Source organism: Actinia tenebrosa, unplaced genomic scaffold (assembly GCF_029948245.1).
Source record: "Actinia tenebrosa isolate PJP-AT-01 unplaced genomic scaffold, QUT_ActTen_1.0 PGA_scaffold2__45_contigs__length_23673736, whole genome shotgun sequence".
Taxonomy (NCBI): Eukaryota; Metazoa; Cnidaria; class Anthozoa; order Actiniaria; family Actiniidae; genus Actinia; species Actinia tenebrosa.
Genome location: NW_028292579.1, coordinates 21,627,473 through 21,642,830, shown reverse-complemented (window position 1 = coordinate 21,642,830; position 15,358 = coordinate 21,627,473). Strand labels below are relative to the sequence as shown.

At 38.7% G+C, this 15,358-nt stretch overlaps 3 protein-coding genes across 4 annotated transcripts; 1 reads left to right on the top strand and 2 right to left on the bottom strand.

Annotated features, from left to right (window-relative positions):
• Nucleotides 1–1,559: 1,559 nt before the first annotated feature.
• LOC148909596 (uncharacterized) lies at nt 1,560–4,103 on the top strand. Of its 2 annotated transcripts, XM_089033867.1 has the most exons (3): nt 1,560–1,877; nt 2,295–2,426; nt 2,599–4,103. In XM_089033867.1, exons 2-3 carry the CDS (start codon nt 2,375–2,377, stop codon nt 3,600–3,602), a joined length of 1,056 nt encoding a protein of 351 aa, XP_088889993.1. In that variant the 5' UTR covers nt 1,560–1,877; nt 2,295–2,374; the 3' UTR covers nt 3,603–4,103. The 2 variants fall into 2 exon arrangements, with proteins under 2 accessions (XP_088889993.1, XP_088889992.1); XM_089033866.1 differs by lacking the exon at nt 1,560–1,877 and having other exon boundaries at nt 2,170–2,426.
• Nucleotides 4,104–4,136: 33 nt separating this feature from the next.
• LOC148909595 (uncharacterized) lies at nt 4,137–6,646 on the bottom strand. The gene is made up of 4 exons (XM_089033865.1): nt 6,537–6,646; nt 5,790–5,972; nt 5,581–5,707; nt 4,137–5,351 (listed from the first exon to the last, which is right to left on the bottom strand). The coding sequence occupies exons 1-4, from the start codon at nt 6,566–6,568 to the stop codon at nt 4,137–4,139; spliced, it is 1,557 nt and encodes a 518-aa protein (XP_088889991.1). The 5' UTR covers nt 6,569–6,646.
• Nucleotides 6,647–12,624: 5,978 nt separating this feature from the next.
• LOC116303037 (neurotrypsin-like) lies at nt 12,625–15,263 on the bottom strand. Its single transcript, XM_031712479.2, has 2 exons — nt 15,068–15,263; nt 12,625–12,908 (listed from the first exon to the last, which is right to left on the bottom strand). Exons 1-2 carry the CDS (start codon nt 15,261–15,263, stop codon nt 12,625–12,627), a joined length of 480 nt encoding a protein of 159 aa, XP_031568339.2.
• Nucleotides 15,264–15,358: the final 95 nt, after the last annotated feature.

Genomic DNA, 15,358 nt, shown 5'->3' with positions numbered 1-15,358 from the left:
AAATCATTTTTTTATTCGAGATCAAGATAAAGTTCTCCATAATGAAGACCATGTATGCAGTTACTAAATTGGATCCAAATGCACGACATCATTTCTTCGAGCGAGTCTTTTTTTCGATCTTATTACTCTCTCACTTGAACACAACCCACCACCAGCCATCCCAGGGTATAATTTTGTGGTTGAAAAGTTCTTCGACAAAGTTTTCCATGGCCGACAATTTTACGCATTGAAGTGCTGCTTAATTTTACTTGGAAAACGAAAGACAACTACAGATAAACCAATACAATATTACTTTTAGTGAAATTTACATTTTGTCTTTTATTTAATTCCAAATTTTGGAGATCTCCGATTTGTTTTAGAACCAAACAGCAATATATAAAAGACTCGAAAACTGGTCAAAAACAGGTGAACATAAAATAAGCTTACTTCTTCTTCTACATAAATGTTAATGAAGCTTTATTTACCTGGAACAAGCTGTTTTCTGAGATTGCGGAGGAGCACGCACCAATCAAAAAACGGAGATATAAGGGACACCGCTGCCCTGGATGAACAATAAAATAAATGAGAAAATGCAAGAACGTGATCGTTTTCATCGTAAAGCCATGAAAACTAAATGCAAGAGATACTGGAATGTTTATAGAATGCTGAGAAACGAGGTAAATCGGCTAGTTAAATCTGCTAAGTCAAAGTACTACTATGACCTAATCGAGGAGTCTAAAGGAGACGCAAGACAAATTTGGAAAGCAGTAAATGAAGCATGCTCTCGGAAACCCAAATCACGAAGTATACAATGCATCATTTCTGATGGCATTCAGCATGTAACACCTAGAGCTATTGCTTCGGAAATGAACACATTTTTTGCATCTATTGGGAAGATTCTAGCGGACAGAATTACACCACAATGTGCTAATCAGGTTCTTGATTGCAATATGGAAGTTACACACCACAATGTGCTTATCAGGTTCTTGATTGCAATATGGAAGTTAAGTTTCATTTAAAAGAATTGGAGGAATCAACTGTTTTCAAATATCTTCTCTCTTTGAAGCCAAACAAAGCTATTGGTTTGGACAATATTAGTGCACGACTACTTAAATGCGCTGCTGGTACAATAGCTCCGTCAATCACCAGCCTCCTAAATGTTTCAATCCGTACTGGTAGGTTTCCAGATCTATGGAAGTGTTCTAGACTAATGATCGGAGTAATGCTTCGAACTATCGACCTATTTCAATTTTACCAACTCTCACCAAATTACTTGAAAAAACCGTTTATTCACAGTTATATTATCAATTGGCTGAACATAAATTTCTTTCCAGTAAACAATTTGGTTTTAGACGACGATCATCTGTATTGTTTTAACCAACATGGAGCAAGGAAAATTATGTGGGACAGTTTTTTTAGGTTTAACAAAAGAATTCGACACAGTTGACCACGAGATATTATTGTCCAAATTATCCGCAACTGGGGTTTCTGATGACGCTCTTCAATGGTTCCATTCGTATCTCACCAATGGCAGGTTTCATTGTTGACGTATTTCCGGTGACGTGACCACCCTGAAAACGAATCTGGCCGTCACGCGGCCGTCAGTTTAGCCATCATTTTGTAAACAAACTGTTGCCCTTTAAAAAGTGTATCTTGATATAATTAAGCTAAATTTTTGAAGTTTTGTCACGATGGGTAAAACGTGTATTGTATTGGGTTGTACGAACAAAGATTCAGGGAAACATAGGAAAGAAAATGTGAAGTTTCATCGGATACCAAAAGAGGAGCCCAGGCGAAGCATGTGGATAAAAGCTATCAACAGACGAGAAGAAAACAACGGAAACTTATGGATTCCTTCTTCAGACAACGACAGAATTTGTAGTGAACATTTCGTTAAAGTAAGCTGATCATAAATCGTAATTTTCCCCGTGTATTTGTGATACAGAGTACGCAAAAATAGTATAGAAATGTCTATCTATGTCTATTTATTTCGTGTACAGTTTACGAAAACAAAGTGTTATGTTTTTGTTTTGTTTTGTTTTGTTTTGTTTTTTTTGTATGAGTAAACATGCTTCTCTCGGGAAATATTTAAAAAGGGATTAAAAATATCTACATTCAAAATATTTTTGTTTAAGTGCGTTCATTATCGATGTAAACAATTTGCAATAATTTTTTTTGCGTACGAGGAAAGAGTGATAATCCAGAGAGCCCAGACTATAAACCAACGATGAACATGGGATATTGTAAAGGTTCAGAAACTGCCAGCAGAAGATTTTCTAGAATTTCTAAGCGAAATTATAAAAAGTCACTTGAAGATTTCTTTGCTGAACGATCAAGATCGACAGAAGACAGCAAACGACGGTATGATGATGATGTGACACGTACAGATACAGAAATGGCAGCAGGCGCTTTATTGGATTTGTCAGAAAATAAAGAGAACAACAAAGGTAGGAAAATGATATCTTAGCTTATATTGTTAAAATACATTTTTTTCTATACAATTTCTTTGTAGAAAAAGTTGTAATAAGTTTTATATATTTTAAAGTTGTTTATATTAAAATTCAGTAAAAATAATATATAGTATATTTTTATTTACATATATTATATTTATTTTTTCAGATCGATTTATACATAATATTTGCTTGAAAAGATTAGCGGAGTTGAATATGGAAAAGAAGGAAATTTTAAGGGAGTTGGCACGTCTTCAAGAACAGATACACTCCTTGACTATTAACAACACACCAAAAATGAGGGCCTCAACACTCGTGAATCTCTCCACCAATCCAAATGAATCTACTCTTTTCTACACTGGCCTACCATCTCATGATTGCTTTCTCTGGTTAAGTAGTTTCCTTGCAGATTCCTTCCCGTCATCAAATATTCTTGCTTCAGCTGATATTCTTCTTTTGGTTCTAATGAAACTTAGGCTAAATGCACCTCATAGGGATTTATCCTACCGCTTTGACATTTCTCCATCTCTGGTAAGTTCTCTATTAGACAGTGCTCTTCCTGTGTTTGCAAAGCAAATCTGTTTCTTCATTCACTGGCCAACAAGAGAGGAAGCAAGACGATATCAGCCGCAGTGTATCAAAGATACCTACCCTAGCTGCATTTCTATAGTTGACTGCACTGAAGTTTTTATAGAATGCCCAGCAAACTTCAATGCAAGATCTGCCACCTACAGTAACTATAAGCATGCTAATACAATAAAGTTCTTGGTTAGCATTGCACCATCTGGTGGTGTATCATTCATATCACGTGCATATGGGGGGAGGGCTTCAGATAAAGTCATCAGTTTAGAGTCAGGATATTTAGATTTTATTCAGCATGGTGACACTATCTTAGCTGATAGAGGTTTTTTGATTGTGGATGAAGTGTTGTCTAGAGGGGCAAAACCCGTCATTCCTGCATATCAGAAAGGAAAGGAGCAGCTTAGTGCAAGAGAAGTGGAGAAGAGTAGGAGAATTGCTCACATTAGGATACATGTGGAGAGAGCAATGGAAAGACTAAAGAACTTTCGAATTCTATCTGGAAAAATGAGCTTGAACATGGTTCCTCATGCTGACAGTATAATGACAATTTGTGCTGCAATTATGAATATGCATCCAAGGCTAGTGAACTGAATAAGAAAACTGTTAGCACAACAGTTATGCTGTATAGTGGATTTCTTATGATACAGTACAAACACTAGAGTACAAACACTAAAAGTGTGCAATACTTTGCTCTATTTAGTAGTAAATAGTGCTAATTAAACAATAGAAAACAATAAGATTAGATTAATTTAGCAGTATTTAGTGGTATTTATGTTGCACACTTATAGTGTTTGTACTCTATAAGTGTGCAACATAGTACTAAATGCTGCTTAACCATATAAGTTCTAATAATGTCATCTATGATTTATTAGATATTGAAAGTATTGCAAACAGCTTTAACTGTTTTTACTCTTACACATACTGTATGTATAATATGTGTGAGCAATGCCAATGCTAAACCAAATAATACGTTTTCCATATGTAATAAATAGAAGAAAGTTATTATGAGCTAGAGCCAAGAATATGTTGATACATGTGATAAGAAAAACATTTTTGTAAAGCAAAACACCTATTAAAGTATGTATCATTGCAGATTCATCTTCACAGCATCGTATGTCTATAATGTCATTCCTTTTTCTTCTTACAACTAGGACAGAACCATTTGCCAACAGGCTTCCTCTTAACATTTACACATTGATAGTGAAACCACCCAATCTTACATTCCTCGTTGTCACAAAATATCATCTTTCCATACTCTGGTTCCTCACACAGACACCATTTGGTCTCATCCTTCTTGTCATGTCTGTTTTCCAAATGTTTGTCCATTATGTTCCTTGTAAGAATCTCTGGAATAACATGTTCAAGTAAAAACAATGAACAGCGCTCAAGCAACAATTTACAAAAATCTATATCCTTAGGCAATCTAACAATTACCATAGAAACTTCATCTGGACTGGGAAATGTCATTACAACAAAATCACAATAATTACAATTAAATACAAGCATTTGAAATTGAATTTGTGTGTAGTATCTGTGATTTCTAGGAAGCTCAAGATTTTCATCTAAACAAAAATCTGAGTGATGTGCAGCTTCTTCAACAGTTAGAGCCCTATATTTGTAAGGGCACTTTATTTCAAGTGTGCCCTCTCCGCAACAGTCACAAGATAGTACGCCATCTGCTGTTGCCCCCATGAATGAATTTGCGGTGCTGATTCTGAACCCAGATTTATTACATGTGAAGTTCTTGTGGTTGCTGGATTGCATTTCTTGTAAATATTCTTGAAATGCGATGCTTTCATTGTCTAGCCCCCATTTCACAGCATCCTTTCTGCTAAGATCATATGACTTGTAGCTCATTATTCTTGTAATGAGGTGGTCAGGGGGTGTTGTCTCTTTTCGGACCAATACATCATGAGCTTTAGTACCTGTGATCCTTCCCTTGCGGTGATCAAACCATAAGGGGCTCACATTCTGACATTTGGTGAATTCAAAAAGATTGTCAATTTGATGTTCAGTAACAGAATATGCTAGAAAGGTTTCTTGTACTTTATTTGACAGTTGATGATCAGTAAGGGACTTGTTTTCTTCATTATAAAGGCTTGTTAGTGTGACAGGAAAATTATTCTCAGACAGTTTCTCAGATGTTGTACTTTGTTGACAAACACCAGGCAATGGAGGAATGAGGTTAAAAAAGGCGGCATAAGGGCAGATTTTGTGAAAAGAAGTAAGTGCAGAGCTATCTGGAAGTGGATCCCTGCTGGATGGTGTAAAAGATTCCACTTTTTTCTTTCTGTTACTGTTGACTAACCCTTGGATGTTATCGACAGTGGTTGGCTTAATCTGAAACAAAATACAACAAAAATTCTTACAACATGTACAGTGTCCTAGCTTAATCGTAAATCTTTACTTCTAAATATTTTAGGCAATCGATTGATGTTTTTACCAGGGTTAAATAAAGAAGCTTCCTTCCTTCCTTCCTTCCTTCCAAATTGAATGGATTAGATACTCCAATTCGCTTTTTTTTGATTAGATTTGTACAAAACTGTGTGTGTGTAAATACCATATATACCTCTTTTTTGAAAACTTTATTCCATTTGCAAGCTTCACTGGTCACAGATGTTTTATTGATTCCATATCTAACGCCCAGTTCTACCTTAAACAGCAGGGCTGCAATATGACTACAAGCTTCCCCTAACCTGGAAGAAATATAATTAAAATCATGTCATAAATTGCATAAAAGACATTTATAATATTATTCACTTACAAATTACTACTTACCCTGCAGCACATGTACAATGGGCACAAAATATGTCTGCACTGGTTTTGTGTAAACAGACCCACGGCTGATGAGCTTTTTCCTTCGTTCTCATGGAGGGAAGAACTCCGGCTTTTAAAAAACAGTAGGGTGCTTCTTTAACATCAAACGCTTTGACTTCCTCGACGTGGCCACTTTCGACATATCTACAAACCGGTAAGCGGGTGCAATAAAAAGTACGTAAGTTACTTAACTTTGCGAAATTTATCACGAGAAGTTTAGGATTTTGAAAGTCAAAGCAATCTTTTAAATTCCAAACGTGACACAGTGTAATTCATTTAAAAAACCTAGTTCAGTTGACTTGTGCTGTAAAAAGTAACGCAGCTTCAAGACAACAATCTTATGTTTACATATGCAAATAATATTATCACAATAAGTGTCATAAACAGCCAATTAGCGACCGCCATATTGCTCAAGTCGCTTGACAAGTTCACGACAAAAATGACCGAAAAGCAATATTTTGAAAACTTTTTTAAAGTTGAGATAAATTTTAAATAAAGCTTTTAGGTTTGCCATAGAGGTTGATTAATTTACGACTCCATAAAATTCATTCAATGCTCGGTATAAAAGCCATCTATAGACTAGAGGCGTACGTTGATGGGGTTGATATTTGTACAAAACAACTAGTCTTTTCTTTAAAAGCTTATGTACTGGCAAAACAGTCTTTTGCAGTAATACCAACAAAAAAGTATTTAGTATTATAAACTTACCTATATGCCTCTAAGCTCTTGTATGCTTTCATTGATTTTTTTGTCAAAAATAGACGGTGTTTCTACTAGGTACGTGTAAATCTGTCCAAAGTCCAGGTCCGGCCAAAGAGTAGTGTTGCATTATGTAATCTTATATGTACACATATGACGTATGCATATATCCGGTTATCAAAGTAACCTTTGTTAGTCATTACTGAGTCTTGATTAAAGCTCGTGTACTGCTATACACATGTGTGATTACTCCTGCTAGAAGTAACCAACCAACACGATATTGGAACATGGTGGCAGCCTAAGGAAAAGAACATGGGAAAAGACGATCAACCTTCGACTTCTTCGACATCAAGTCTGCCTGGAATACCGAATATTCATGGCATTCACCCGCCAGCACAATTAGACACAAAGCAAAACATCGCCGAGAACTGGAAGACGTTTAAACAATCATGGGAGAACTACTCAGTGATAATGAACATCGACAAGCAGCCTGAAGCTTACAAAGTCGCTCTGTTCCTTCACTGCATTGGAACAGAAGCAGTGAAGATCTATAATGGCCTACCGTTCGAGACTCCGGAAGAGAAGGGTACGTTAACTAATATTATTGCGAAGTTCAACCAGTTCACGATCGGAGAGATGAACGAAACATACGAACGCTATGTATTTAATAGTCGAAATCAAAAGCCTAATGAATCGATCGACGCGTACGTAACGCATCTACGCACATTAGCTCAGTCATGTAACTTCTGCGAATGCATGAGAGACACGCTGATACGCGACCGCATCGTGTTCGGCGTAAACAACACAGCAACGAGAAAAAAGCTCCTTCAGCAACGAAAGTTAACTTTGAACGCTTGCATAGACATATGTCGCAGCACAGAGTCAACTTCTACACAACTTAAAGCTATGGCAGATAGAAAAGTAGAAGAAGTTCATGTTTTGAGTCACAAATCCAAGCCAAGGCAACGTGCTGTGCGGAAACCAAAGAATGATCGGAATGTCCCTACCCAACATGTACTAACATCAAAATGTAAATTTTGCGCTGGAAATCATCCATTACAGAAGGAGAAGTGTCCGGCCTGGGGACAGAACTGCCGAAAATGCGGAGGTCGAAACCACTACGCAAAATGCTGTAAAAAGACAGAGAAAGTCAACAGCGTAAACAACCATAGCGACTCAGACAGCGAGATCGAGATGATCGGAAATGTGTGTGTAAATATTTGTACAGTGGATGACACAGAATACCCACGAGAGATCCACGCTAAAATGATGGTCAACAAGAAACCGGTAAAGTTTCAGATAGACTGTGGTGCGTCGATTAATATTCTACCCGAAATATTTATTGACGGCCATGAAGTGAAGCCATCTAACAAGACCCTGGTTATGTGGAACAAAACCGAGGTAAAACCGCGTGGAACTGCGAGAGTCGTCATAAAGAATCCAAAGACCGGAAAGAAGTTTTCAGTAGAGTTCATCATAGTGCGAGAAAACCTCACTCCACTGCTAGGCGCTAAAGCAGCACAACAAATGCGCCTGATAACTATCAACAAGGAAAACTTTGAACCGACCACACGTCAGTCAACACCTGGTGAAAGCATCAATCAGCTTCTGACAGTTGAGAGGATTGTGGAAGATTTCCCTAAAGTCTTCAAAACGGAACTTGGAAGTTTTCCCGGCGAAGTACACCTAGAAGTAGACGAAAACTTCACGCCAGTGGTAGCTCCTACAAGAAGAATACCAGTAGCACTCAAAGAGAAGTTCAAAGAGGAACTCGACCGACTCGAGAATCTTGGAGTGATAGCGAAAGTCGACGAGCCAACACCATGGGTCAGCAGCGTTGTCGTGGCTACAAAGAAATCCGGAGCATTGAGAATATGCATCGACCCAAAACCACTGAATGAAACGCTCAAAAGAGAACGATATCAGCTACCTGTGCTTGATGATCTACTACCAGAACTCTCGAAAGCGAAGGTTTTCTCGACTGTAGACTTCCGTTCAGGATACTGGCACTGTATTCTAGACGAACAGTCCAGCCTGCTGACGACGTTCTCTACCCCACACGGAAGATACCGGTGGCGCAGACTTCCCTTTGGCCTTACTGTCTCGTCGGAGATATTCCAGAAGCGCGTTGACCAAGTCCTTGACCGACTAGACGGAATCCTCGACATCACAGACGACGTACGCATATACGGCGTAGGAACAACCGACAAAGAGGCAAACGAGGACCACGACCGTAAACTGTTAAACCTGCTGAACAGATGTAAAAAGTACGGCGTTGCACTCAACCCAGACAAAGTAAAGCTGAGGCGAGATGAAGTGAAGTACATGGGACATGTATTCTCCAACGAAGGGTTAAAGATCGACCCAGACAAAGTAACCGCAGTACAAGAAATGCCGAGACCTACCGACGTCGAGGCTGTACAGCGTCTGAATGGCTTTGTCAACTACCTGGCAAAGTTTCTACCAAAGATTGCCGACTGCATGGAGCCCATCCGTAAGCTAACCCGTAGCGACACGCCGTGGGAGTGGACTCAACAACAGGAGAACGCCTTTCAAGAGGTAAAGCGACTAGTGACTGTTGCACCTGTATTGAGCTACTACAACCCGGAAGATGAGCTTGAGGTGCAATGTGATGCAAGCAACAAAGGCTTAGGAGCAGCTCTACTACAGAAAGGAAAGCCCATAGCGTACGCAAGTCGAGCCCTAACAGAGACGGAACAACGCTATGCTACGATAGAGAAAGAGATGCTCGCAGTCATCTTTGCATTAGAAAAGTTTAACCATTACACCTACGGTCGACACGTCACAGTACGCAGCGACCACAAGCCACTGGAAAGCATCCTTAAAAAGTCCATAACCTGTGCATCACCACGACTACAACGTATGATGATGAGACTGCAGAAGTATGACTTTGAAGTCAACTACAAGCAAGGAAAATACATGTACCTTGCAGACACTCTCTCCCGAGCCTACTTAGCCTCGACAGAACACCCATCTGGTACAGAGTTTGAGGTAGTAAACAACGCGAGTTGGCTACCGATGTCCAGCGAAAGGATTCAGGAAATCCGAACAGCCACAGAGAGAGACGAAACCCTGCAGATCCTAAAACAAGTTGTTTTACAAGGGTGGCCAGAAGAAAGAAAGGACCTCCCTGAACAAGCTAAGCCGTTTTTTAGCACTCGAGATGAACTAACGGTACAAGATGGTCTTATATTCAGAGGACAGAGAGTTGTCATTCCACAAAGCTTACGACAAGATATGAAGCAAAAAACACACTCCTCGCACCTAGGTATTGGATCTTGTCTGCGCAGAGCCCGTGAAGCCTTGTTCTGGCCTGGCATGTCTGCAGAGATAAAGGAACTGATTACCTCATGCGAAATCTGTCGAAACTACGAAACGACACCACAGAAAGAAACACTCATGTCACACGAAGTGACGACGAGACCATGGGAGCAAGTTTGTGCAGACCTATTCACGATAGATGGAAAAGAGTACTTAGTAACCTCAGATTACTATAGTAACTTTTTCGAAATCGATCGGCTTCCAAACAGTCGAGCTTCAACAGTCATTCTAAAGCTAAAAAACCACTTCGCGCGATATGGATGTCCTGAACGGGTGATTAGCGACAACGGACCTCAGTTCTACTCTGAGGAGTTTGCAGACTTTGCAAAACAGTGGGACTTTGTCCACAGGACAAGCAGTCCGGGCAACAGCAAAGCAAACGGAAAAGCAGAATCAGGCGTTAAGACCGCAAAGAAGCTTCTGCGTAAAGCAATCGACGCTAAATCTGATCCCTACCTTGCGTTTCTTGACTACAGAAACACTCCGACCCAAGGGATGGAATCAAGTCCAGCGCAAAGACTCTTAAACAGACGGACGAGGACATTGCTGCCTATGACTAAGCAACTACTCCAACCACGAGTGGTATTTCCAGAAGCCGAAATCAAAGATCTGAAGCGACGCCAACAACAACAGGCCAAATATTATAACCGAAACGCGAAAGATTTGCAACCACTGGAAGAAGGTGATACGGTGAGGATGAAACCTTTCCAACTCGGTAAAAAGACTTGGAAAAAGGCAACAGTAAAGGAACGGCTGGATGAGCGTTCATACACTTTGGAGACACCAGAAGGAGATACCTACCGCAGAAACAGGTGTCACCTGAAGAAGACAGCGGAGAAAGAAACACCGCATCCAGCGATGACAGGGAGGCCAATTGAGATACCATCAACACGCCCTGCAGATATCACACCTGCACCACAGACAGACCCTGTCAACCCACCTACCGCGCCCAATGATGAGCCCATAATACCCTCGCGCCCGCAAAGAGCAAGAAAACCACCCACATATTTAAAGGACTATATCCAATAAACATTAAAATGATTCAATACAGATTATCAATCAATTATGAACTGAACAATGATTACATGTTCATCAGAAAACAGATGATGATTTTTTATATTTTTTGATTATCATATATTATTAGGTACCATTAGACATTTGAAGAAATATTTTAGTTTTGTTTAGTGTCCCTGTAACCTTTCACTTTATATAAAAAAAAGGGGGGATGTTGCATTATGTAATCTTATATGTACACATATGACGTATGCATATATCCGGTTATCAAAGTAACCTTTGTTAGTCATTACTGAGTCTTGATTAAAGCTCGTGTACTGCTATACACATGTGTGATTACTCCTGCTAGAAGTAACCAACCAACACGATATTGGAACAAGTAGGGTCGGTCGACCAATTTTCATCTTTTATGATGTATGGGTCCGGTAAAATAGTTCCAGATACACCAAAACTTAATTTTTTCCGGTACCGTTCTTTTGCTTCTGATGGCATACCCATTACATATAAAGAAAACGAATTCTTAGTGTCCTTAGCCATAGCCAAGAGACGGCTTTCCCTAGCCGTCAAAAATTCCACCGCGCGTATGAGTCCGAATTTGACGGCCAGCTTCGAAATGCACGAGCGGATGTGACGTCAAAAAAAGATTCCATGAAACCTGTCATAGAAAACAGCGAGTGTGCCAAGACAATGAATTATCTGATGAACTTACAATCAATTATGGAGTTCCTCAAGGAAGTATTTTAGATCCACTCCTATTCATTATATATGTTAATGACCTGCCGAATATTCTGGAATTCTCCAACGCTTCTTTGTACGCGGATGATACGGCGATTTACTGTATTATGGTTCAAACCCTCAGGAAATAAGTGACAAACTAAACAATGACTTATTGTTTGTGGCGAAATGGCTAAATAGTAATAAGCTGACATAGGTAGATAGGTAGTAATAGTAAGCTCGCAAAAAATACTACTCTTTCAATTTCGATTTTAAATCATAACATTGATTCCGTAAGTAGCTTTAAATATTTGGGAGTTTTTCTCTCATCTGATTTTACGTGGTCGGACCATGTGGAATATGAAGCAAATAAAGTCAATCAAAGACTTAGTCTACTTAGACGGATAAAACATTTACTAGCATTTAAATCACGTCTCTTATTTCATAATAGCCTTTTGCTCCCACTTTTTGATTATGCCGATACTATTTGGGGAGATTAAAAAAAAATACAAGTCTAATGTCAAGTATACAAATTTTGCAAAACAAGGCTGCAAAAATCATTTTAGATAAGCAGTTGCATTCCTCAGCTACTGAAGCTCCTACTGCTTTAATGTGGATTCCCTTAGTTAAACGACGTTTTCAAAGAAGGTGCATTTTTGTTTATAGGTGTCTAAATGGCCTGGTTAATCATCATATGAATTTACAAATGAATAAAGAACAACATGAATTATATTTTAGCTATATATCATTGAATAGTGGTTTACCTATCGAAGAAACAATGAAATAGTCAGATAATAGACACGGATTTGTTGTCTATCAGTCTCATTGTTTCTTTAATAGCTTGATTTTAATAACTATTTTTTCTCTTTTATAGTTTTAATGTTTTATATTCTCTATATAAGTTATAATTTTAGGTTTTTCCGTTTATTATATATTATTTTTTAATGAGGTCCTTTTTGAAAATCATGATTATGAAAGTCAATAAAGATCAATAAAGAGTCAATCTCAATAAAGATTATTATTATTATTAAATGTTTGGTTTTTCATATGAAACAACACCAGCATCATATTTGTGAGTTTTGCAGGCAGAGTCAGAGACACCCCAGCCAGGATGAGAACAGCTTTGAAGTGAGGTCTCTGATCCTGTACAACCCATGTTATCTAGCCAGACTGGCCCCGTCCCTTTTCCACTGTGCCAAGGTCCTAGAGCTTTGGTAAAGCCAAGTTGTCGACATGCCACCCTGGCTTCCTCCATGTACCAGTAATCATGACACACTGTTCCCCATTGACCAATGTGGTAGACGAATTTGACTGCATGAGGTTAAATGGCAGAGCAATGTAATTTGCTTTTTGCTCTCGGGAATTAATTTCTTTCTCATGTAAAATGATTGTATTGTTCCTGTCATCTAACATGGCTGCCGTCATATGATGGTGCAAACCCTCAATTGTGAATTGTCAGAAGCTCAGAACTGCTTCGACAATGCTATTTTCATTTTCGTCGAATCCAAAGTTGAAGTCCACCTAGAGTACACGTGCATTAAACAAACTGATTGAAGTCAAGCGGTTTCGGTTTATCGAAAACCGCAGTAAAAAACTAAGAAATATAAGAGTAGGCAACTTCTTATTTGCAGTTAAGAACTAGGTTAGTAAGATTTGTTCACAATAGCTACTTCGTTGCCGTGTGGAATGGGCTCGGAAATCATATAAGAACATGCGTAATAGGTAAATTACGTGACTTGTATGAAACGACTGAAGAAGAGGGCCAATGGGTCTTCCACAACTTCAACTCGCGTAAAAAATGACCTTGCTCAACTAGAAGCCGTAAACAGTTATGCATAAAATCCAGAATTAGAACAGCTCTGAAGTGAGGTCTCTGATCCTGTACATGCTATGGAATTATCGTGTTACGTTCTTTTCCGAATTGCCTTATTCTATCTTTTACCTTTCTCTTGCCGCGACACATGGTGCCAAAATCACTGATTTTGAAATGCGACTAATTCCGTACCAGATGAAAAAACAGTTATATATAATATTATATTCCACCGAACACAAAAGAGCTATTTATTGATTGTAATCTTGCAATCAATTATTCTTTGCCTGAAAGGTAACTAGAATGCACTATAGACCAGTATCTTAATAAGAAGATTTGCAGCATTGAAATTTGCAAAAACAACCTAATAAAAACAACTCACTTTAAGTGTTAGTACGGCAAACTAGTAAGTCTACCACAATGGTAAATGGGGAACAGTCTGTGATGATAACTGGGACATGAATGAAGCCAAAGTTGCATGTAGACAGCTTGGTTTTACCAAAACGTTAGGACTTTGGTGGTGGGGACGAGGGACGGGAGCAGTCTGGCTAGATGGTATTGGATGTTCAGGTTCAGAGGCCTCACTTCAAAGCTGTTCTCACAATGGTTGGGGAACTGTTAGTTCTAACTGCAATGGCCACACTGAAGACGCTGGTGTTATGTGTTGTTCACTGCCAGTTTTTCAATACTTTACCAGAAGAAAGATCTTGGAAAACAAAATAGAACGAAGTAACTGTGAACAAATCTCACTAACCGAATTCTTTACCTTAGATTACAAGTCACTTTTATATTTCTAAAATATATATTCTAAGCCGTTTTTGTTTTAAGTTTGTTCATTCAAAGCATTTCATTGAGATAAATCACAGAGGTTTTTAAAGCGTTGTAAATTACGGCGGATTTACAACCACTTCTGAGTCGTTACATGAGAGCGGGAGTATTATTTATGACATTATGTGGACTTAATAATAATTATTATTGATTAGAAAAAACATCATGCGACCTAAGAGCACCAGTTCTCAAATGCTTAAGTTGTCACGAGAACACTTACAAATATTCACAACAATTTAAAATTAGAACTAATAATATAATCAATTGATAGTAACTTAAGTTAATTAACTCAATAGAGCGTTTTTCAAAGCGATTGTCGTAGTAACGCTAACAAGGTTTAGAGGACGCTTAAAGTACGTTTCCACATTTTTTTATCCAAGAAAATATAAGTTTCCCTGCTAGAAGAGTCTATTTTCCTTTCGTTTTGGATGGATTAGGTTCTGAATGTAGGACGTTTCTTTTGATAAACCGCCGTTCACGATCGAGGACCAACGAAACCAGTTTTAAAACTGGTTTTTAACCGGGTGCACGAAGTGCGCATGAGCAAATGTAACACACCGAGGGTAATAATTGGCACCAAACGTTATTTGACGAGGGAGGCAGTCAAAATCATGACAGTGTAAGTTACGCTACGCATTCGCGACCAGTATAATGTCCAAGAAAAAAGGGAAATAGGCTCTGCTAGCAGGGAAGTACTAGTCAACGTCCTGCACTTTCTCTGACATTCAAGTATGCACCAAAAGTTTTCTAAATTCTTATCATATTCCACTTACTCCCAGTGTATTATTTTTTGGAAGATTCTGATGAAATGAAAGTAAGAAAACGCACACACCAGCATCTTCATTGTGACTTCTGCAGCCAGAGTCAGCATTTCCCCATCCAGGGTGAGAACAGCTATGAAGTGAGGCATCTGTACCAGTACATGACATTTCATCTAGCCACACTGGTCCCTTTCCTCGTCCAAGGTGCCAAAATCTTAAATCTTTGGTGAAACCAAGTTGTCTACAAGCAACTGTTGCGTCATTCATATCCCAGTCATCGTCACAGATCGTTCCCCATTTACTTATGGTTGGCCATCTCTGGTAAAATGTTTTATCAACCTCTCAATTATGGTTCTTCTTGT

Excerpts from the sequence above, each read along its gene's own strand:
- LOC148909595 (XM_089033865.1), bottom strand. The coding sequence starts at position 6,568 with ATGAAAGCATACAAGAGCTTAGAGGCATATAG. Across the intron at positions 5,708-5,789 it reads CATTGTACATGTGCTGCAGG|GTTAGGGGAAGCTTGTAGTC; the intron begins GTAAGTAGTAAT and ends TATTTCTTCCAG. Across the intron at positions 5,352-5,580 it reads ATAAAGTTTTCAAAAAAGAG|ATTAAGCCAACCACTGTCGA; the intron begins GTATATATGGTA and ends ATTTTGTTTCAG.
- LOC116303037 (XM_031712479.2), bottom strand. The coding sequence starts at position 15,263 with ATGAATGACGCAACAGTTGCTTGTAGACAACTTGGTTTCACCAAAGAT. Across the intron at positions 12,909-15,067 it reads AAGTCACAATGAAGATGCTG|TCAAATTCGTCTACCACATT; the intron begins GTGTGTGCGTTT and ends AACCTCATGCAG.
- LOC148909596 (XM_089033866.1), top strand. The coding sequence starts at position 2,207 with ATGAACATGGGATATTGTAAAGGTTCAGAAACTGCCAGCAGAAGATTT. Across the intron at positions 2,427-2,598 it reads AAATAAAGAGAACAACAAAG|ATCGATTTATACATAATATT; the intron begins GTAGGAAAATGA and ends TTATTTTTTCAG.